Source organism: Mangifera indica, chromosome 16 (assembly GCF_011075055.1).
Source record: "Mangifera indica cultivar Alphonso chromosome 16, CATAS_Mindica_2.1, whole genome shotgun sequence".
In the NCBI taxonomy this organism is placed as follows: Eukaryota; Viridiplantae; Streptophyta; class Magnoliopsida; order Sapindales; family Anacardiaceae; genus Mangifera; species Mangifera indica.
This window is the reverse complement of record NC_058152.1, coordinates 12207277-12229528: the sequence shown is the minus strand read 5'-3', so window position 1 is coordinate 12229528 and position 22252 is coordinate 12207277. Positions and strand designations below refer to the sequence as shown.

Sequence of the window (22252 nt, the reverse complement as noted above, 5' to 3'; positions counted from 1 at the left end):
TCTTAACTTTAAATTATATTATACAGAATCACGTTTAAAATATAGCTTTCTTATTATATAATATTCTTATACATATAAATTTACTATTGTTAACTAAATAATTAATATATTTAATTATTTTTATTTGATATAATTAAATACTATGTAGTCTTAATCTAAGACTAAGTTGATAATTCTTTAATCAAAATATTTTCTATCTGAAAATCTTACTTGAACTATTGATTTATGAATATAGAGTTTTTTATGACATAATATTAAAATATATAATATTAAATGGACTACTGATGTACATGCAAGATATCTTTTCTTTTGGGCACACTTTTTACCCTGGATGCGAAGTTCCAAAGTGTTTTGACTTAAAATGTAATGGATCTTTTATAAAGTTTCCAAAAGGTTGGGCTAACGATAATTTAACTGGTTTGGCTTTCTATGCTATTGTATCATTACAAGACTATCAACCACTTGGAATTTTCCATGTTGGATTTGAAATGATTGTTGATGGAAAGATGATTTTCTCTAATTGTTTACCTGGCTCATTAAGCTTTTGGCTTGAGTTTCTTGAAGGTGTGGATGTTATTGAAACAAATCATGTATTCATAAATTATAACGACTTTAAGACGGCCACAAAATTTCCTAAACTCAATTTGAATAGCCAAGGTAGTGTTGAGTTCTTTGTTATACAAGCAACTAAGAATGGTATGGTTCGAAGCCAAGTGAAAAAATGTGGAGTGACTTTGTTGTATGCCAAAAATGATGATTTGAGAAGAGATGCAAGAGTGGACAAAGATATGAGATTGAGTTCTACAAATTGCTCTATTAATAACTGATTAAAGTGTAGTGTATATTGCCCGTTGGTCAAAGTTTATATGAGAGAAGTTTATATCGAGTTGGTCGAAGAGCAAATCCAAGTGGGTATTGATCACTTCGTTGACAGATTTCCGCAAGAAAGATATGAAAGTTGGTATAGGGTTTTATGTGGAATAATTTTCAAGTGTGCCCAGAAAAATTCAAATGCACACTTGTAAAATTAATTTCTCTAGCATGCTCAATTGATTTCATCTGATAATAAACATTTGTTAGCAAATGATACTTACCATGCCTCACCTCTGAAAATTGTTCCATAGGCTTCATCAACTCCAGCAATTCACGAGGGCTGATTTCAAATACATGGGGAGGAAATCATCTGAAAATTGTTTATTATGTACACAGGTTTGAGAGGAAATCATTCCCAAATACATGGGGAAAAGGCTGATTTCAAAGTCATTATTATAATCTTGCATGCCATCTCCTAGAACAAGAAGAGAAGAAGCAACATTAATATTGACGAGCACACATCTTAACAAATTAGAGAAAGTGGTTCAATTGAATACCTGCAAAGAGTATACTGCAACAAGACTCATCTTCACAGTCGTTATGATAATCTAACAAGCCATTTTCTTCAACAGAAAAAAAGCAAAAGATTTATTAACTTGCACATTTTTAATAATGAAAGCAAACTAATCAACCGATTTAAACTCAGATTTGTAACCTGGCATTCCATCTCAGAAAGCACAGATTTTAACAAATCAAAGCAAACTAATCAACTAATTGCTTGTAAATAAAATAGAGTTGTAAGAAACCGAACCTGAAACCCAGAATGGGTATAGTTTTTTCCAGTTTCGTGGGAAGACTGAGCTGTTACTTTGTTCGTCTTCTCTTCTCGCTGCCTTTGCAATATTTCCTAGCTTCCTGATATTTTCAGAAATAATGTGACAATGAGAACTGAAGAAGGGCATGAAATAAAGAAGCAGGTTTAGATGACAACAGACGAACTGACGAAGCACAAAAGGAGAAAGATATGAGCTAACCTTGTCTTCTCGGTAGTGAAAAAGAGCTATGTCTTAAGGGCCTCTGGAGCAAGTGTTCAATCAGGTAGTTGTAAAAACAGAAAAAAATGTAGTTTCCTTCAAAATGTACTTCCAAATAACCAAAAATAACTCTCACCCTTTAATCATCCGATGCATGTGCCTTTGAACCAAAAATAACCAAATATGTTAATGGTTGATTTCCATATGCAATTTTGTGTTAAAATCTAAATCCCAAATATGATAGGTTAGATGATTTAACCGATTTCTACTCTTTAAATTTGAAAAAGTCAATTTCTCACTTTTTAAGAAAGAATATGTACAAGAAAAGAAAGAATCACATTCATGTACAACCCTCCCAATTATATCAATTTCTATAGATACTTTACTAGCAGAACCAGGGAATACAGCAAGCAGAACACAACAAAACAACTTGCAACATTGGTTGGAACACAGAGCAACCACACTGACGGAGCAGACAGGCAAGAACAGACTTCCAAGAAAGAAGGAGAATCTCACACAACCGAGGCACAAAACAATAGAGAGAAGTAAGAAGCTTCACAACCAAAGCAACTCTGACAAACGCTACAAGACAACCAAGGAGGTACAAGGATTACTGCCCAAAACAAACTTGAACCTCCTTCAAAGCTTCTGTTGTGGACTGCTCTTCCACCATCAACGCCAATAAAACATCAAGCTTGCCCAAGCTCTCATGGGGACAAAACTGTTATATATATATATATATATATATTTTGTAAAGCTGTTGAAACGACAAAATTTCTCTCAAGCTAAACAACATTTTGTCCCTAAAGTTTTATTAAAAAATTTGGTGTGCTAATTTTTATTAATTGCAAGTAAAAATAAAAAAAAAAATTTAATGCAAATATAAATATGAATGTTAATGACATGTAATCATATGTTTGATGACAAACTATAATTTTTGAAAAATTTTAGGGATGTTAAAATTTTTTTAAGAACAGCTTTTAAAATATGAAAAAAGTTTAGAGTATTTTTGAAATTTTAAAAATTTTAATATATCTTTCAATAGTTTAAAATAATAATTATAATTCAAAGGGACTGAATATAATACAATAACTTAGAGATTTCAATATTATATTACAAATTATTGAGATTTTAGTATTGTTTTTAAATAAGGGGTTAATACGATAATTTTAAAACAAAATAAGGAAAATATTCATTTACCTAAAGTAAGTTAAAAAAAAAAATTTGCACCTCCACAAGACTTTTCACTTCAATTCGGTAAGGTGTTATTGTAATATTTCAAACCTTAAAGACAAAATGTTATTAATTATAATATTTGAATAAAATGAAATAAATATTTTTTTACTAGTGATTTTTACAAATGGATGAAAATTTGATTTTTTCAAATTTAAAGAGTGATAATGTCATTTCATCAAATGTTGGGTGGGACAAACATTTGGCCAATACGAAAAGGACAAAAATATATATTATACTTTATTCAAAATGTGAATTATTTACAAAAGACCAAAAGACTTCTTCCCACCCAAGATTTGGTGAAACCTTAAACTTTTATCTGTTAACTTTTAAAAACTCAAATATTTACTATTATATTAAAATTTACTGTTGTGGTTAAGGATAAAAATGTTATTTAATTAAAAAATATTTAAAAAACTAAAAATTTATCACATTTCTCTCCTATGTTTAAAAATCTAACAATTTTCTCTCATCAAAGGTTTGAGAAGTGACCATTTCTGTTTTAGGATTTTTTTCTCCTTGTCTCTAACGACTATCTCCTTTTCAATCTTGTCGTTGATAAAGACAAAATCATCATAAAATTTTCTAAGTACATTGACACCAAATAAAACAAATATTAAGAACTTAGTAAATTTCATTTACATCCCCTCAGGTTTAATCAACAACAAAAAACCCCTAAATTCTACTTTTTGATGAAAAAACAAATCAACAAAAACCAACTTTTTACTGTGGAAGCTACTGAAGTAATAGGTTTGCAATATTTAAAAATAGAGAGAATGTAAAATATGAAACGAAGCAAGAATGACAACTATAACGTAAGCGCTATACCAAACATTGATAGTGAATAAAAAATTGAAGAAATCAAAAGAAGTCATGGATCCATGATTATAAAGCAATTAATAATTTGATGAAATTAAAAATAAACTGAAAAATAAAAAAATTATTCAGAAAGAAATGAAAGGGACTTGAAGGAGAAGGCGGGGAAGAAGAAACAACCACCAAAGTTGAAAAACAATAAAGAGTGAAGACTAGTTTTGTTGTGTGATTAAAATATATATAGTATGGTGAAGGAGTTGGGTGGGCCAACAATAAGCCTGATAGGCCTAGTCAATATGGTACGTGGAAACTGAGGTTAGATGCTATTAACAACCCATCTAGTTTTTAGGCCAAACGACTATTTCCCACCCAAGGTTTGATGTTTTCTCAAGTTTCCATCCTTTAACTATGGAAACACTAAATACCCACCTATGACCGGTTAAATTAAACAAAACCCTAATGGTGGTAAGGGTAAAATCATCATTTTCTCTATAATATTAAAAATAAACTAAAATAGAATCTAATTTTGCCCCCCTAAACTTTAAAAACTAAAATTTTCCCCCAACCTAAGTTTTAAAAAATCGTAGTTTCACCCTAGGGTTTCGTTTTGAAATCTTCGACGATATCTCTGGCTCCATTGCCGACGGCCTCTCCCTCTCGAAGCATCCTCTCCTTCCAGCGATCTTTTTCCTCCCATTTGGATGCCCGATCGGAGTCGGAGAAGCCGTGGAAGATGAAGAACTTTGTCGGGGAAGACGAATCCCAGTCGTCATCGTCGTCTGGGAAGACGATCGTCTTCCCAGACGATTTCTCTTTCCAAACGACTTCTCTCTGCGTTGAATGGGTTGGGGTGGAGTTGAGGGGGGTCGTCGGTGGAAGAGAAACAGTCGGAAGGGGAAGACGGCCGGCGATGGCGTCGGAGAAAGTGAAAGGGTTTGGAAATAAACCCTAGGGGGGGAAATGTGATCTTTTCAAACTTAGCTTAGGGAAAAAATGTTACTTTTTAAACTTTTAAGGGGGAAAATGAGACTAAATTTTCAGGAGTTAGGGTTTCGTTAAATTTAACCAGTCATGGGTGGGTGCTTGGTGTTTCCATAGTTAAAGAGTGGAAACTTAAAAAAACATCAAACCTTGGGTGGGAAATAGTCGTTTGGGGAAATAGTCGTTTGGCCTAGTTTTTATACTAAAATAGGCCATCAGACTTTTTCCCGCCCAAGGTGAATTGTTAAAACTTGGTTAATTAAATTTTGAAAATTTAAATACTTATTTATAAATTATATTAGTTGATGTTTTTTATTAGATATAAGGGTAAAACAAATAATTTATACCATAATAAAAACCTAACTTTTAATATTCATTATTATAATACATCTCCTTTTATCTTTGAAAATTTAAAAATATATTTTATTATTTCTGATACCCAGTCAGAATTAAATCCCATTTTACAAAATCTAAAGCTCTTTCAAATTTCTTCCTAATTATATTAGAATCATTTCTTGCAGTTTCAATAATCACAATTGAATCATTTCTCAAGCCACAAACTCTATTCGTATAAATTCTTAGTCATAGAAAGATGAAATAAAAAACACTTCAAGTACTCAATTAGTATTTTTGCATTGTAAACTTGTAATACAATTTTTTATGTACATTACTCATAATGTTACAATGGTGATCGTGAATATAAGTTTTTCGTATTTCTAATTGAACCACTTTAAAAACTTGTCTGTTTTTGCTGTATCTTTTTATATTCTTGTCATAATATAACTCGTCATTTCCGTTGGTGTAAACTCGTCATTAGAATGACTGAAATTTTACGAACTGTAATATGTTTTTATCGAAGAAACGAGTAAATAAATAATCGAATATTTGATTAACATTCAAGGCTCTAGGCATAATGTTCACAAGGTGACAAGGACACATTAAAAGCTCCGGACATAAATGGCAGTCAGCTAAAAAGCTTTTTAGGTATATAAAGGGAACTCCTCAATTTGGCTTAATGTTTAAAGCGATGTTTTTAAAACCAAATCGATAATCGAATTGGTTGTCTTACTAGTTCATGGTTCGACTTATTATTAAATTATAATGAATAGATTTTGTTTAAAAATTTGTAAAAAATAAAATCAATCATAATATTTACACATATGGATATTAGAACATATCTTTTTTAAAGAATAACAATTATTCATTTGATTTCAATGAAACAATTAAAATAAAAAAAGTCTCAATCTCATTATATAGAAAAAAATAATTTTACAAATTATTGCCTATAGACGACATTTCAATAGATATATGATACTTTTTTTTCTTTTTTATTTTATTTTTAAATTTATTTTTCCTTATAAACCTTTAGAAATTCATCCAGTCTAATAAAAAATAATCAAATTACTTAAAAATAATTAAAATTTAAAAAAATACTCTAAATTGTAGTCAAACCTGATTTTGACTGGTTTATCTGATCAAACCTAGTTTTGATTGGATTTGACCAAGTCAATGAATAAACAGCTTTTTCAAGTTAACCGAATTGGACTTGGGGCCGGTTTCTAGTTCAATTAGTTGAACCGGCCAGTCTGGTTCAGTTTTAAAATCATTGGTTTAAAGCATACATTTTGATTGCCAAAAAGGCATACACGGATACCTTGGTTTGGGCAGGGAATGCTGATGATAGGAAATCGACTAGTGGCTACCGCACATATCTTGTAAATAATATGAATAATTTGTTGTCTTGGAGTTTCAAGAAACAGAAGGTAATAGCATTGTCCTCTACAGAATCAGAGTATGGGCATTAAGCCTAGTAGTAGACACTGAACTGACATGGTTTAAAGGCTTATTTTCAGAGGTGAATATGGAAAATTTGAGAAAGCAAAATGTTGTGTGATAGCCAAATCGAAAAGGCACTCATTTTACTTAACGGGAAAAAAAAAAATTGCACTCATGAATTTCATAACAGGACTAAACATATTGAGTTGGATGTTCTTTATGTAAGACAAGTTGCAGCACAAATGTTGTCAGTCCAGTAATTACCAACATAATATCAGAAACTGACATCTTTGCAAGACCTATATGAGCTAGTAGATTTAATCTACTCAGAGAAAAGTTTAATATTGTGAGTTTATCTGTGGCATTTTAGTGCAGAAGTGTATATCTGCATTTGTTTCAGAATGAATCTGGTATATATATGAATAGGTCTAGTAAAATCAACGCCTGACAAAAACAATGATAGCGATCAATGGTTCTAAGTTAAAACAAAACCTAAGATAGGGCTTTTTTATTTCGATAGAAGCAAAGTTGGTGATGAAGATCAGAATATTGTAATTAGTGTTGACAATCAAAACTAGTGCATATGGCCAAATAAGTAATGTCAGATAGGGAAAAGAGATGAAAGAAAGAAAATTATAAGGTAGGGCATCTTCCCGATAAGAGACGAAAGTGTCGTTGCTATTATATGCTGATGAGGTCTGTTTTACCCAGTTAATTTTCGCCGGCCAATCTTTTTTTAATGTCTTTGTTAATACTCAGACTTAGCCGGCCAATCTTTTTTTAATGTCTTGATGATTTTGTTTAACTCTCTTTGTTAAAGCAAAGTGCCTCTCATCACTTGAAGTTAATGGCTTCCTCTTCTTCTTCCATTACTCCTGAACTAGAGCATGAGGTTTTCCTTAGTTTCCGCTGTGAGGACACCCCACGAAACTTTACCAGCCATCTAGATGAAGCCTTTCGTCAGAAAAATATCAAAACTTTCATTGATGATAAGCTTAATAGAGGAGAAGAAATTTCTCCCTCTCTTCTGAAGGCAATTGAACATTCGAAGATCTCGGTTATCATTTTCTCTAAAGGCTACGCTTCCTCCAGTTGGTGTCCCAAAGAACTTGAGGAGATTATTAAATGTAAGAACACGCATGATCAGATCGTAATACCAGTCTTCTATGACGTAGATCCATCTGATGTCAGGAATCAAATTGGGGATTTTGGGAAAGCATTTGCTGAGCTTGAAAAGCGTTTTATGAGTGATTCAGAGATGTTGCAGAGATGGAGGACTGCTTTGAGGGATGCAGCCAACCTATCTGGTTATGATTCAAAGAACTCTAGGTAACTGTAAATTTTTTTGTTAATGTTTTTATGTAATAATCTTTTTTTTTTTTTTTGGTAAGTACTTTGAAGCTACAAATTACCAATTTTCATGTAATAATCTTACATGCAGCAGTTCCTTATTTTTTCTGTTTTTATTATCTTTTCCAGATTTACTGGAGACAGATTTAGATGGTCAATATAATAATCAATTGGAAGTTTGACCTTATATTTTATACTATGTTAATTTGGGTTAGGTTCTTGTTGTGTGCTTTCTACCCCCAAAACACAGAAAGACTTAACACAAACACTATCTATTAATACAAACTGTCAGTTTTACTTTTTTGGATAACAACTAATTACTATATAAATATGATATATCATTGAATACATACTTACTGATTATTTCATTTTTTCCGAGAATTGAATTGAATTTTAGCATTGATAAGTTTTACAAGTTTTTAGGACATGGAAAGTGATGATAATTATATTTGAATCTAAAATTGTGTGCCACTGAGAAATGAACTTGAGTTCATGTCATGACGCAGTTCTTCATCATGCTAACCTTACATTTTAAAAATTTTTATTCAATGAAAGTCAAAAGAAATAGAAAAGAATTAAAATTATGTTATATTTATTTATTTCATTTTTAGTCATTTTATTTTAGTATCATATTATTTAATTGTTTATTTTTTATTTTCAGGAATGAGGCAACGCTGGTAAAAGATGTTGTCAATGATGTATGGAGGAAATTGGATTACAACTCCTCAGTTGTTCCTTCCAAGGACCTAGTTGGACTAGAGTCATCAATTAAAGAGATTGAAAATTTATTATGTTCAAAAAGTGTTTGCAAGCTAGGAATTTGGGGTATCGGGGGCATAGAAAAAACTACTCTTGCTGGTGCTATATTTGGAAAAATCTTTCAACAGTTTAAAGCGTCTTACTTCATTTTGAATATTAGAGAAGAATCAAAGAAAAACAAAGGATTAAATGACTTATGCCAAAAATTGAGTTCTGCAATTTTAGGGGATGAACATCTCAATCATGGATTCACCTTTAGAAGAAAAAGTTTCATTAGCAGAAGAAAAGTTCTCATTGTGTTTGATGATGTAAAGAAGTTAGAACAAATAAAATGTTTAATGGGAGTTTTTGGCAACTTCGATTCAGATAGTCGAATCATTATAACGACAAAGGATAAACATGTGCTAAGGAATTATGAAGTGGATCACATTCATGAGATGACAAGGTTATCTTCTCATAATGCTCTTCAACTTTTTGCCTTACATGCCTTTAAAGGAAACCCTCCAACAGAAGATTATAACGAGTTATCATCTATAGTAGTAGCTTATACTAAATGTGTTCCACTAGCTCTTAAAGTTCTTGGTTCCTTTCTATTCAAGAGGACGAAGAGAGAATGGGAAAGTGCACTAAAAAACTTAAGAACAAGTCTTTATGTGGATGTCCACAAGGTGTTAAAAATAAGTTATGACAGATTAAATGATAAAGAGAAGGCTGCATTTTTAGATATTGCATGTTTCTTTAAAGGATATAAAAGAGATCTCATAGAAGCAATCCTAAATGCTCGTGACTTTGACTCTCATATTTCTATACATCTTCTCATTGAAAGGTGTCTCATAACTACATCATTTGACACCATAACAATGCATGATTTACTTGTAGAAATGGGTAGGGAAATTGTTCGGCAAGAATCAATTGATGATCCTGGTAAACATAGTCGGTTGTGGGATCCTAATGCAATCTTTTTAGTATTGAAGTATAATATGGTAAGAGCTAGAACACTTATTTTTTATTTCTATTTTATACATACATATAATAAAATATTAGTTAGCTAAATATTCATTTCCAGTTATCATTGGAAACTAAATTATTTGGTATAGGGCAGCAATGACACAACTATTATTATTTTATTTACAAATTCTAAAAAGAAATTTGAGAAAGAAATATATTTGAGAGTAAATTACTTAAGAATTTATGTAATTAAGTAATTTCAAATTGACTTTTCACCAATATGCTTGTGATTTCTAGAGAGCTAGAGCAATTCGAAGTATATGCTTGGATATGTTTGAAGTAGAAGAGTTGCATTTAAATCCTAAAGCTTTCAACAACATGCAAAACCTAAGATTCTTGAAAATTTATGAGTTCAAACATGGAAAGAAGGTGCATGGTTTTGAGAAACTTGAGTCTGATTTCTCTTAGCTAAGGTACTTTTGCTGGCATGGATATTCTGACAAATCATTGCCACCAAATTTTAATCCAAAGAACCTTGTTGCACTTTCTTTGCGTAATAGCGAACTTAAACAACTTTAGACTAGCAACCAAGTATATGTTAACTTCTATATATATTTTGCTTTAAATTGTAAATATAAGTATGCTATTTATGTTGTTTCAATTCTTTTTTTTTTTTTTTGTGACAGAAATTTGTTAATTTGAAACATATTGACATCAGTCACTCTAAACGTCTATGTAGTATACCAGATTTATCACTTATGCCAAATCTTGAGAGCTTGAAGCTTGAAGATTATACAAATTTGCTTGAGAGTTTCTCATCTATCTGTAATCTCCATAAACTTGTTATCCTGAATCTACAAGGATGCAAAAGCTTTGATAATCTTCCAATTAGTTCTAATTGTCAATCTCTTCGAGTTGTTAATCTCTCTAATTGCTCAAATCTCAAAGAAGTTTTATATCTCCCTAATACAGTTGATGAATTATATCTAGATGGAACTGTCATTAAAGAATTTCCATCAATAGGGCATTTATTTAGACTAGTAACATTGAGTCTTAGAAAATGTTAAAGGCTTGAGAGATTACTGGATAGTATTCGTGTGTTGAAATCCCTTAAATCTTTTTATCTCTCGGGTTGTTCCAAACTTGACGGATTGCCTAGTGACATGAGAAATTTACAAACTCTGAGGGAATTGGAACTGGATGAAATTTCTTTTGCAGAAATACCAACATTTATGACAAGTTTGATCAACTTGTGGGCATTGTCTTTGACAAGATGTAAGATGCAGAAGCAATCAAATTTCCCACTCTTTGATTTATCTGTCTTTCAAAGAATGACAAAGCTAAACCTGGTTGATTGTTGCATCGAAGTGTTACCCAACAATATTGGCCAATTACTCTCACTTGAATATTTAATTCTTGGCCAAAACAATTTGGAGACGCTACCAGAGAGCATCAAAGACCTCTCTAACCTGAAATTTCTTAATTTAAGCAATTGCCAGAGGCTTAAATACTTACCAGAGCTTCCAAGTAGGTTAGAGACAATGATGGCAATGAGTTGCGTATATCTTGAATCAATATCAAGTTTACCAGCTTCATTCTTAGGTATTTCGACTTGTAATGCAGATGTCTGGTTCCACAATTGTTTCAAACTAAAATTAAATATGACAGATGCTCTCCTGAATATTGAGAGAAATGCAGATGTGTGGCATCACCATAAAGTAAGTCTATCTTGCTCACTTTTTCTATTTTCTTATGATGTCAATTCATTTTCTATAAATTTTGAATCTTCAAACTTTATAACTTTTAATGTCCTATTCAAAAGAGTTAAAAATTAAATATCAGTATACATATTTCATTGTAAGAATAAAAGATGTGTGGATTAAAATTTTAATTTATATAAACTTAACAAATAGCCCTATCCCTGTAGTGTCTTGCCTACTGGAGGTTTTTTGGGTGCATTTGGTACGTTGTATTGGATTGCACTAAGTTTTTAAAGTTGTATTAAATTGAAAATGATTTGGCTAAAACTATTATATTTATATATAATATATAATAATTAAATTCAAATTTCATAATAATATACTAAATTATTTAAAGGGAATTTATAATATTTACTATGCAAAATCAAGTAGGCTAAGTGAGAAAAGATAAAAAGAGAGAATTTTTTTTTTTTAATTGATCATCAACATCTAAGCATACAACAACTAGGATTTATATAGAAGATTTGACTGACATGTTGGCAATCCATCTCTCTTTGATTTTTTTAATTGAAACCTAGAAAAGAAACTAGAGATTATTTGGAATGAAGATTGATCGATGCTTGAATAACATGGCTAGGTTTTCTTCTTCCTGTTTGTGCTCTAATGAAACAATGAGTTTTGAATAAAACTCACCGATTTGATTTAATCACAATTAAATACACCACTTTGTAATTCTAACACTTAAGTACTATTACTAACAAATTCACCACTTTGCAATTCAAACACTTATGTACTATTACAAACTAATCCATCACTTTGCACTTCTCATACTTTTATTGTCAACATCTCTCCTTGAACATAACTCTCTTTCTCTTCAGCATCTCCCCTTAAACATAACTTCAATAGTTGACTCACCTTTATTCTCAACATCTCCCCTTAAACATAACTCTCTTTATTTTCATCATCTTAATGGAATTGTTCAGTCAATACACACCTAATGATACTGAGTTATGAAACTAGTAGACAGTTTAATTCAATATAATCTCAAAAAAAGATTAATTGGCTTCTCGTGCATATAAATATTTTAACGGAGAAGTATTTGTAAGGGTAATGACAAAACAATAAAAGTATATATACTCAATAATGAGTTTACTATTTGACATATAAATAATTTGTTATATTGTGATAGAGTAATTTTGAATTAAAGACTATATTGAATTAAACTATCCATAACAAACATTGAATAAATTTGATGAAAGAAGAATGCAGGTTTTGATGAAAGTGAAAACAAAATCAAGAATAGGAAAGGGAATTGAAAGCGTAAGTGAAACTTCTATTTTTTCATAACTCTCTATCTTTTATTATGGAATGATCTGTTTTGGTTGAAACTCACTATTTTACATTATTAACCAAAAACCACCATTTTTTTTAGAAACATAAAACATGTTCATCAATTTATGAAAACTATTCTAACACCACAATATTCTTCACAATTATAAGTAAATCCACTAATTTGTAGTTCTCATACTTTTATTCTCACCATACTATTAAATTTACTATTTTCATCATATCTTAACTTTAAATTATATTATACAGAATTACATTTAAAATATACCTTTCTAATTGTATAATATTTTTATACATATAAATTTACTATTGTTAACTAAATAGTTAATATATTTAATTTGTTTTATTTGATAAAATGAAATACTATGTCGTCTTAATCTAAGACAAAGTTGATAATTCTTTAATCAAAATATTTTCTATTTGAAAATCTTACTTGGATTGTTGATTTATGAATATAGAGTTTCTTACGACATAATATTAAAATATATAATATTAAATAGACCACTAATGTACATGCAGGATATCATTTGGGCTGAGCAAGTGGGGAACATTGTTTACCCTGGAGGCAAAATTCCAAAGTGGTTTGATTTAAAAAGTAATGAATCTTTTATAAAGTTTCCAGAAGGTTGGGTCAATGATAACTTAATTGGTTTCGTTTTATGTGTTGTTGTATCATTACAAGACTATCAACAAAATGTTGGATTTAACCTGATTGTTAATGGAGAGATGATTTTTTCTTGTTATTTGATTCACTCATTCCATTTTTGGCTTAAGTTTCTTGAAGAAGAGGACGTTATTGAATCAAATCATGTAGTCATAGGTTATCAGTACCTTCAGATGTTCGAGCAATTTCCTACACTCAGTTTGAATAGCCAAGGTGGTGTTGAGTTCTTTGTTGAACATGCAACTAACAATGGTGAGGTTCGAAGCCAGGTGAAAAAATGTGGAGTGACTTTGTTATATGCCAAAAATAATGATTTGAGAAGAGATGCCAAAGTGGACAAAAATGATGAAAGATCTCATAAGCGATTGAAACTTGAAAGTTGAAATGTTGTTACAGAAAAGGTAATGTAAGTACAAAATCCCTGAGCTTATAATATTAGGTCAGAACATGTCAATAAGATCCCCATTATGTCCCCATATCCCTTTCTCATATGGTAAAAGGATGACTGATGGTTGTGAAAATTTAATAAAGCTTCCAGAGGAAATTTACTCCATTTCTAGGGCTTCTTGTTTACCTAATCTTCACAATATGCCTAATCTTGGAACTTTTTCCTATGATATTCTTTGCAGAAGATGTGGCTTACTGCATAGTAGTTTAATAGTTTCAAGGTAAAGCTTACTTCATGTTGCCTTCTGAACTATTTGGCTGACTCTCTGCAATTTACATTCGTGGTCTATGCTCTGTAGTTCTCTATTACAGAATGTTGAAGTGCCTCTTTTTTAAAATGTTATTCAGTGTGTTGTCAGGTTGGCTTTATCACAGGCTGCCAACTAGGCGTGTGGACACAAATTCCCTTGACTGTCATTTTAATATTCTTTGTATTTTCTTGCCTGGAATTGGATTGTGTTACTAAGTACTATTTAATTAGGTGTTGTATGGTTACAGATATGTTTTGCTGCTATTTGGTTCTCTAGGCTATGAAAGGGTATTGGTTGCTCTTCGATACTGCTGTAAGCTTGCTATTAACTAGTAAGTAATTAGGTGTTATATCCATTGCTGCTTGGCATAACTTGGAGAAATAATTTGATGTGAAGTTTGCTAATCATCTAGCCTCACTCTCTGTACAGGGGAAACAAATTGATGCCGTACATTTCATTCATGCCTTCCAGCTTACTGAAAGCTTTCCCCCTGTTCCCCTCTTGAAGACATACTTCAAGAATTGAAGGAGAAACTCTCAGGGAAAGGGTGTGAGTTCGGGTAGAGATACTAGTGACAGGTTAATTTTCATACTAAAGCATAATGAATGATGCTTGGAAATTCCTTTGTAACTAAATGCTCAATGAGAATTTTCTTTTCAATACAGATTGATGTAAATGCACAGGAACCTGCTGCTTTGAAAGCTGTAGTTAGTTGTGTCCAAGAGTACAGGCTTGAACCTGACTATCCTCTTGATCCACTTCAGAGAAGGATTGAACAAATGGAGAGGTCGAAATCTGATAAGAAAAGGGGTGGAGATTTTGGTAGAAGTCAAAACTTCAAGAAACAAAGAGCAAACTGAGGATACCGTGGATTTCTTTCTCACAGTGGCAAGGCAGCTCCTCGTAGGCTTGTTCTGCCTGTTTTCTGATGTGTTGTAAGCTTGCGAGCAAAACGCAACATTTTCTTTGACAGGGCAGCATATGGAAGAATGCCTGAGTGATATCCTCTGGCTGGTCCAAACACTTATGATTATCAAGTTCCTAGCCACCCTGTTTTGGTTCAGCAACCAAATGATCAAAGAATATGCATTTATCCCCAAGATGTAGTTATCAAATGTAAGATTTGTGTGCAACCTTTATTTGTGAGTGAATGACATTTTCCCACCCATGTTTGGCTGTAAAACATTTTTTCACCCCTAACAGACATAAATAACATTTCTTCATCCAAAATCATATATAAATAATATTTTCTTATCCAAAATTAAGCTTCCTTATTGAAACAACATAATTAAAAAGTGAAATTGTTCTTTTATCCCTATTATTTTATTTTTCAAAATATCATACAACACTATATTAACAAAAAATTAAAAATAGCACTTTAAATATTTAAATTATATAAGAAAACATAATATTTCTCTGTATTTTCATCCTCATTCCTTATTTCTCTTTTTTATAATGAAATTGTCTTTGTCGTATAATTGTATATTATAGAATAAATTGTAATTTTTGAAAATATAAAGGGTTTTTTAATTTTTTAGGGGGTTATTTAAAATTAATAAAAAGTTTTGAGTCTTTTGGAAATTTTTTAAATTTGATACGCCCCAATAGCTTCAAAAATAGTGTTACAATCCCAAAGAATTGAACAGAATACAATTCAGAGATTAATTTGTGGGTTTTAAAACTTTTTTTAAGAGTTAAATTGTTATATTTAAAATATTTAAATATGATAGAATACCGTTATTTTAGGAAAAACGTTTTTTATGTTAGTTGGGAGTAGAAAAGTGTTGTACAACAAACTTTAGGTCGTAAAATGTTATTTACACAAAATTATAAATACTCATTTAAATACTCAAATGAGAACAAATTTTTATGTGTAATCATATAATTAGATATTATTTTATTATTAATTTAAAATTATTTAATTATATGATAACAATAGATGTATATATTTATGTAATTAAAATGAGTACAAATAGTTTTATTGATTTGAAAATGTGTAGTTAATAAATTTTTATATGTCGTTAATAAATTAATAATATTATATATATAACTTTTATGCACAAATAATGTTGTGTTACTATATGATTGAGTATTTTTTATCTTTAATTTTGATCTGTCTCATCATATAATGACATATCATTATTTATGTATAAAATTATGTATATAATACTACTTTAAATCAATTTTTTGCCAAAAAGGTTTATTCAATTAATAGTTTCCGTCCGTTAATTTTGAAAAATTCAAATATATTTCCAAGTCAAAAACCCTAACATATATATATATATATATCATCTTCTCCACAGTCTGGCGTCAGAAAGTTCTGGGCTTTATGTCATTCAAACTTGTCTCCTCTCTGGCACTCAAAATCTCGGCGAACTCTCCATAACTTGTCTTCAAATCGTTAGTTCATCGAACTGTTTGTCTTCATCAGACTATGATATGAATTTTTTTTCCCTGATTGAGACAAACTCTCCCGTTGATGTGCTAAGTTATTACCTTTTCAATGCTTATTTTTTGGTGCAATCTCCATTGCTCCTTAGTGAATGGTTGTAACGAATATTCTTTTTATTGATATATGATTTAGCAGTCTTTCAATTGACAGACAAATTGGTTGAAAGATCATCTTTTCTGTTCACTTTCTTTTCTTTCCTTTACTTTTTTGGATCTGCGCTTCTAGAGTGCAGTCATTCATTGTAATGTCTGGACTTGTTCTACATTTATTTAATATTCTTATGATTATAACTCTGTTGGGTTCTATCTTGTTTTTTTGTATACTTAACAATACATTATATGATTGTTATAGTGTTAAAGTTTATTGTTGGGGCTTCTTTGTTGTCCATATAAGGTTTTGTTATCGTTTATTAATTCTATGGATTCTTTGTATAAACAAAAGAGTGGGTGGTATACTGTCCTGTTAAAAATACTAATTACCTATTTGGTCAATTAAGATTTTTACGGATGATTGCATCTTGTTCCCTTGCCTTGATGCTCCTATTTGTTGAGCTGTATTGTTGTATCTTTGCTGAACTATTTGAAGTTCAAATTAACAATGAATTAGCCCTGCGATACTCATCTGCTCTTGTTCAAGGTCCTGCAAATGTTTTCTGGTACGAATATCATCAATTACAGAAGAATAGATTTTCCTTAAGTTGTTAGTTGTGGAGATGGCTTTAGTAGCTTTGCATGTTGTTACTGTCAATAGTTTTCTGTGTTTCATGTCTTTAGTAGATCATGCTTTTTAAATAATGCAGAAATTAAAATTCTCAGTTTTTCATCACTCAAGATCTCAAATTCTTTTTCAGTGCCATCTTCTTTCATTCTCGCATTGCTTTCATAGGAATAGGCAGCTATTGATGCATAAATTTCAATTGTCTAAAAGCCAGAGTTTGACAGTTTCCAAAAAACGGAATTTTTAACAGTTAATAACATGCAACTCTGAAAATTATTTGTCATGTTTCTGAGCTTTTTGAAAGAATATTTTGCATAGCTTTTGTCTGTTCTTATACTTGTCTGAAGTCTGTTGCATTCCCTTCCATAACTATCCTTGTGATGATTGACTTCCAACATTCTGGCTCAACTGTGATTCTTTCATTTTACATTCAATCTTCCATCTTATATTTGGTAAATCAAAAAATTATATTGGTAAATTATTTTTAATTAATTACAATTTTATATAAAGGGTGTTTTTGTATATTTAATTTCATAATTACATAGCATGAATTCTTAATTTAAATTATAGCAATTTATGAGATATTTTTGTTATTATATTAAAAAGGAATAATAAATAATTTACCATGTGGATTTAGATTTTTCAAAATTAGTGGGTAAAAATTGGAAATTAACTAAACCTTTGGTGGGATTAGGTGTTTTGGCCTAAATTTTTAACCCCATAATCTATTGTTTGAACATTTGACCATTCCTTTCAAATTAAGACTTGACATTTGTCACTCTATTAAAGGAATGATGAGAGAAAATCCTCAAGAGTCTCACAGCTTACTCCCAAAATCATTTTCTCTACATCTTGACCTGCACCGTTTTACTCTTGCTTGAATCGCCTTAGCCCTCCTAACAAATGGCTTGGGCACCTACTTACACTCACATTGCTGGCACCATTTTTCTCTTCTTACATCCCCTCCAACCAACTCTTGCACTCCAACTGCCAATCTCATGCACAGTGTCACCCATCTCCCCATGGTATTGTCACTCTACCAATTCCCTCCTAATATCTTGAGAAGCAACTTTTCGAATTGTCATCGTCATCTTTAGAGATTCACATCCAATTCACACCCTATCACTCATATGCAACTTTACAACGATCTACTTCTCAACAGGTTTGAATTTTTATTTGTCTCTTTATATAGATTTGTCCTTAATCTCTTGTTTCAAAGTGAATTTCTGTTTGAATTTGTGGTGATTTGGTGTTGAAGGTATTATACTACACGCGCCTGGATTCATGCTATATACTGAAAAATCTTTGGTATTTATTGACATAATTAGGTGTCTAATTCATGCTATATACTGAATACCTAATGTGCAGCATTCAAGGTAAATGAGTTAAAATATGCTAGAAATAGAAAAAAACAATTTTCTTGGATTCTTGAATGTTGAATATCTTTAGCACCATGTCCACGTGTGCATTACTTTGGCCAAGCAACTTATGCAATCTATCATAATAAATCTTAATACAAGGATACAGATATGCTACTTTTCCCAAGTCATTCATAAAAATATGCTTGGATGATTAAGTCTTTATCATTTGCAAATTCAGTATATCATTTTCGATAAGTAATGTGTCATTGACATACTATACCAGAAATGCCACTATGATTCCGGTAACTTCTTATATCCACATGTTTTATCTTCTAAATAAACATACAAACAATTCAACATCTCATCTATGTTAACCTGTAAAATTTCACTCGTTGTTAATTCAAATTATTGCAAGAACCTTGAAATTTTAATAAATTCCCGGATCGACTTTGCATCTATTTTTTTTTCCTTTTTACTCCACGTGTGGTCATCCTTCCTAAACTCTCAAAGCCTCTGCAGCTTAATGACGAAAAAGGAGCCACCTGTAATTAATGTAACTTACCCAAATTCCATCCATAAAAAGGTTAGAAAAATAAAATCCCAGATGAAACAATACTTTTGGAGACCTTGATTGTGGTTGAGAAGCAAGTATTTGAAGCTTTTCATGGTTTTCAAATATTTTGCATATTTCAACTGTATTCAACCACTTGTTTTGCCCTTCTTTCACGATTTCTTCAACATCTGCGTCATTCAAACAATCTGCAACAACATTCATATCAGGAAAACAATTCAAATTGTGAACTCATTCATAAGTGCTTGCTCCGTTCAACCAGAAAGCACCTAGCTGAAAGTGCCATAAGAAAGGTGTTAAAGATGAAACAAATGGTTGCAAAAACAGAGTACTCTGTTTATTACAAAGTATAATGACACTTTATTACAAAGTATAATGACACTAAAATTTGGTGAACAAATGAAAACAGTGTTGGTCAATTGAAGAAAATTGTAGAGCAAAAAAGGAACCTAAGTTTATAGAGAGAAAAGGAATGAACTGAAATACTGTATAACCTCTTATTTTATTAATAGAATGGCGAAAACTTACATTGCTTGAATTACATTTGAATTTATACTCCTTTGTGCCTGATGTAACAATCCTGGTGAAATGCAATAACCACCATTTATCTTCTATAGAGAAAGCACATAAACATTGATTCTAAGCCGTTGGATTTTACTGAATGAGTCGTTAACTAACCGTTAGTTTGCTGCTGAAAGGCTTGTACCTCCTCTAACACCGTTAAGCCAAAGCACCAACCTTCTTACTTGTTTTACTACATTCTTAATAGAAAAAAGGAAAGAAGAGAAGCGAAAAGTGTCATAAATGATAAGGGAATTGTGATGAAATGAAATGAGAGAAGTTTACATTGAGATGGTCAAAGAGGAAATCCAGAGTTTCATTGGTTTATGTTCACGGGTGAATATCGTTAATGTTAAAATTTTGTTTATTATTTCATTGTGTTATAGTTTTTTTTACTATGTGAATGTTTCAACTCTAGAGTTTTTAATCTTTGATTTGTCGACCAATTTCTGTTTTGTATTTAAATTGATTACTCAGTGGATTTATTCTTTTAGAGTGATACTACAAATACAAATTGTTATTTTGTATTTGTGGGTTAAACATGAATTAAGGGTATAACGGTAATTTGGCAAAGTTCGTAAGGGTGTTTTTGTCATTTAAGCATGAGGGCAGATAAATAATTTTTCCTAGCTCAATCCCTAAATATATTGGCTACTCTTCTTCCCGGCAATGCATATTACAGAAACAAATTAGCCAATCCTCTCTTGCTCTCGGTCTGCTTCCTCTGCTAAGGTTACTGTGTACAGGTGAGAAGTCAAAGATGCCTAGTTGGTAGTAGTGTATGTGTTGAGGTCATAAGAACCATGAAAAACATGAGGTCATAAAATATATTTCTGTTCTTCACTTTTGGACGTTTAATTCAATCCAACTTACTGTTCTTCTCTCATCCATTGCTTGTATATTTCTGAATGAGGGGACCATCTATCTAAAATTTTGAATGATGGCAGAAAATTGTCCATTTTGTCATGTTTTCAGCAGCAATTTATACAACAACTCAAACAGTCATCAACAGAGCAATTTATAGTATTCAATCTCTTGTCTCTGTCCATTCTTGCATCTCTTCTCAAATCATCATCTTTAGGGTACAACAAAGTCACTCCACATTTTTTCACTTGGCTTAGGATCCTTCCATTCTTAGTTGCATGTTCAACAAAGAAAACTATTTCACCCTGGCTATTCAAATTGAGTGTAAGCAATTTGAATAACATGTTATTGTAATCATAACCTACGAATATATGATCTGATTCAATAACCTCACCCTCTAGGTCTTTCACCACAGGTAGAATAACGTTGATTCATAAGCTGTCATTGATAATTGGATTTCGTTCCTGATCTTGACACCTTGATCGATTCAGAAAATATAGAAGTTAATAATCTAAGACAGTCATGTCAGCAAGCGGAAGATGCTCTGACTCAAGGCATGGAGAAATTGCAGTCGACTCTTGCTGAAACTGTTGCTGCAGGTCAACTGGTAGAAGGAGGTTGCATCCCAAAGATACCTACTGCAATGGAGAAGTTGGAAGCTCTAGTCAGCTTTTTGAACTAGGTAAGAATCGGGGTATTACTGCCGATCTTAACTTTCAATATCTTTCTGTAATGGTTTTTCTGACCAGTTAATTAGTTTTTTATCAGCACATCTGATTTAAGTTGAGAAACTTTCTAGCGAGTTGAATTTGCATTCATCTGTGAAATTGAAGTTTTCTTCTGCTTCTAAGATTTATTTAAGCACTATGCTGCTCGAATGCATGCCTGTGATGCCCGACAAATCACACCTATTTTCTCATCCCTTTCCTTTTAGACCATCTTCTTGGCGTTGAATTCATTATTTTGGTGATTTATTGCAGTCATGATTTGTAGGAAATATCATTTTCGTGATGTACTAAAAAACCGTAGTTGATTTTTCCTTCAGTGCTTTGCTTTTCTGCAAACTTAAGTATGGCTACAAAGTCAAATATATATATTCTCTACTGCTGATAGTTTCTCTGAATAAGATTTCATGATCGGCAACCAGACCACTAATCGGTTTCTGTTAGCAAAAATGATATGATTGGTAGAAAGTAATATACTGATCTTAGCATAACATGGTTCTTTAAATTCCGGGTTCATACGATTTGATACATGTTAGTTTTTACTTGGAACGTATTGACATGTTACCAAATTTATAAGCTCTTGCCCGAACAGGCTGATTCTTTTGGACAAGAAACATTACAGCAGATGTCTTGTATCCTAATAACTTGCCAGGTTGCTCGAGGCTTGCTTGCACTAGGAGAGTACTTCCAACGCCTTGGAGCTTTTAGTTCAATTTGGGCCACCCATCCTCATGACACTGCCTAATCTTATACCGGAAAAAATCAACAAGCTCAAACTCCTTTCCTGATTAGAGGTACCTCTGGACATTGTTGTTATAAACATAATTTGCATACTTTAAATTGCTGACATTTTTGAAGCAGCCACAAGCATATAGGGAAATT

The 22252-nt window shown here is 31.5% G+C and overlaps 1 protein-coding gene and 3 long non-coding RNA genes across 4 annotated transcripts; 3 read left to right on the top strand and 1 right to left on the bottom strand.

The window, feature by feature from the left end:
* The first annotated feature begins 7500 nt into the window (after positions 1–7500).
* On the top strand, positions 7501–10777 carry LOC123198979 (disease resistance protein RPV1-like). Its single transcript, XM_044613780.1, has 4 exons — positions 7501–7982; positions 8665–9745; positions 10008–10139; positions 10397–10777. The coding sequence occupies exons 1-4, from the start codon at positions 7501–7503 to the stop codon at positions 10775–10777; spliced, it is 2076 nt and encodes a 691-aa protein (XP_044469715.1).
* Positions 10778–14359: 3582 nt separating this feature from the next.
* Positions 14360–15050, top strand: LOC123199249. The gene is made up of 3 exons (XR_006498288.1): positions 14360–14431; positions 14549–14697; positions 14785–15050. It is a non-coding gene; the product is annotated as an uncharacterized LOC123199249 (long non-coding RNA).
* Positions 15051–18951: 3901 nt separating this feature from the next.
* On the bottom strand, positions 18952–19373 carry LOC123199271. The gene is made up of 2 exons (XR_006498311.1): positions 19266–19373; positions 18952–19191 (listed from the first exon to the last, which is right to left on the bottom strand). It is a non-coding gene; the product is annotated as an uncharacterized LOC123199271 (long non-coding RNA).
* A 1090-nt stretch (positions 19374–20463) lies between these two features.
* On the top strand, positions 20464–22124 carry LOC123199266. The gene is made up of 2 exons (XR_006498305.1): positions 20464–20527; positions 22023–22124. It is a non-coding gene; the product is annotated as an uncharacterized LOC123199266 (long non-coding RNA).
* The last annotated feature ends 128 nt before the right edge of the window (positions 22125–22252 follow it).

Excerpts from the sequence above, each read along its gene's own strand:
- LOC123198979 (XM_044613780.1), top strand. The coding sequence starts at position 7,501 with ATGGCTTCCTCTTCTTCTTCCATTACTCCTGAACTAGAGCATGAGGTT. Across the intron at positions 7,983-8,664 it reads TATGATTCAAAGAACTCTAG|GAATGAGGCAACGCTGGTAA; the intron begins GTAACTGTAAAT and ends TTTTATTTTCAG. Across the intron at positions 9,746-10,007 it reads TAGTATTGAAGTATAATATG|AGAGCTAGAGCAATTCGAAG; the intron begins GTAAGAGCTAGA and ends TGTGATTTCTAG.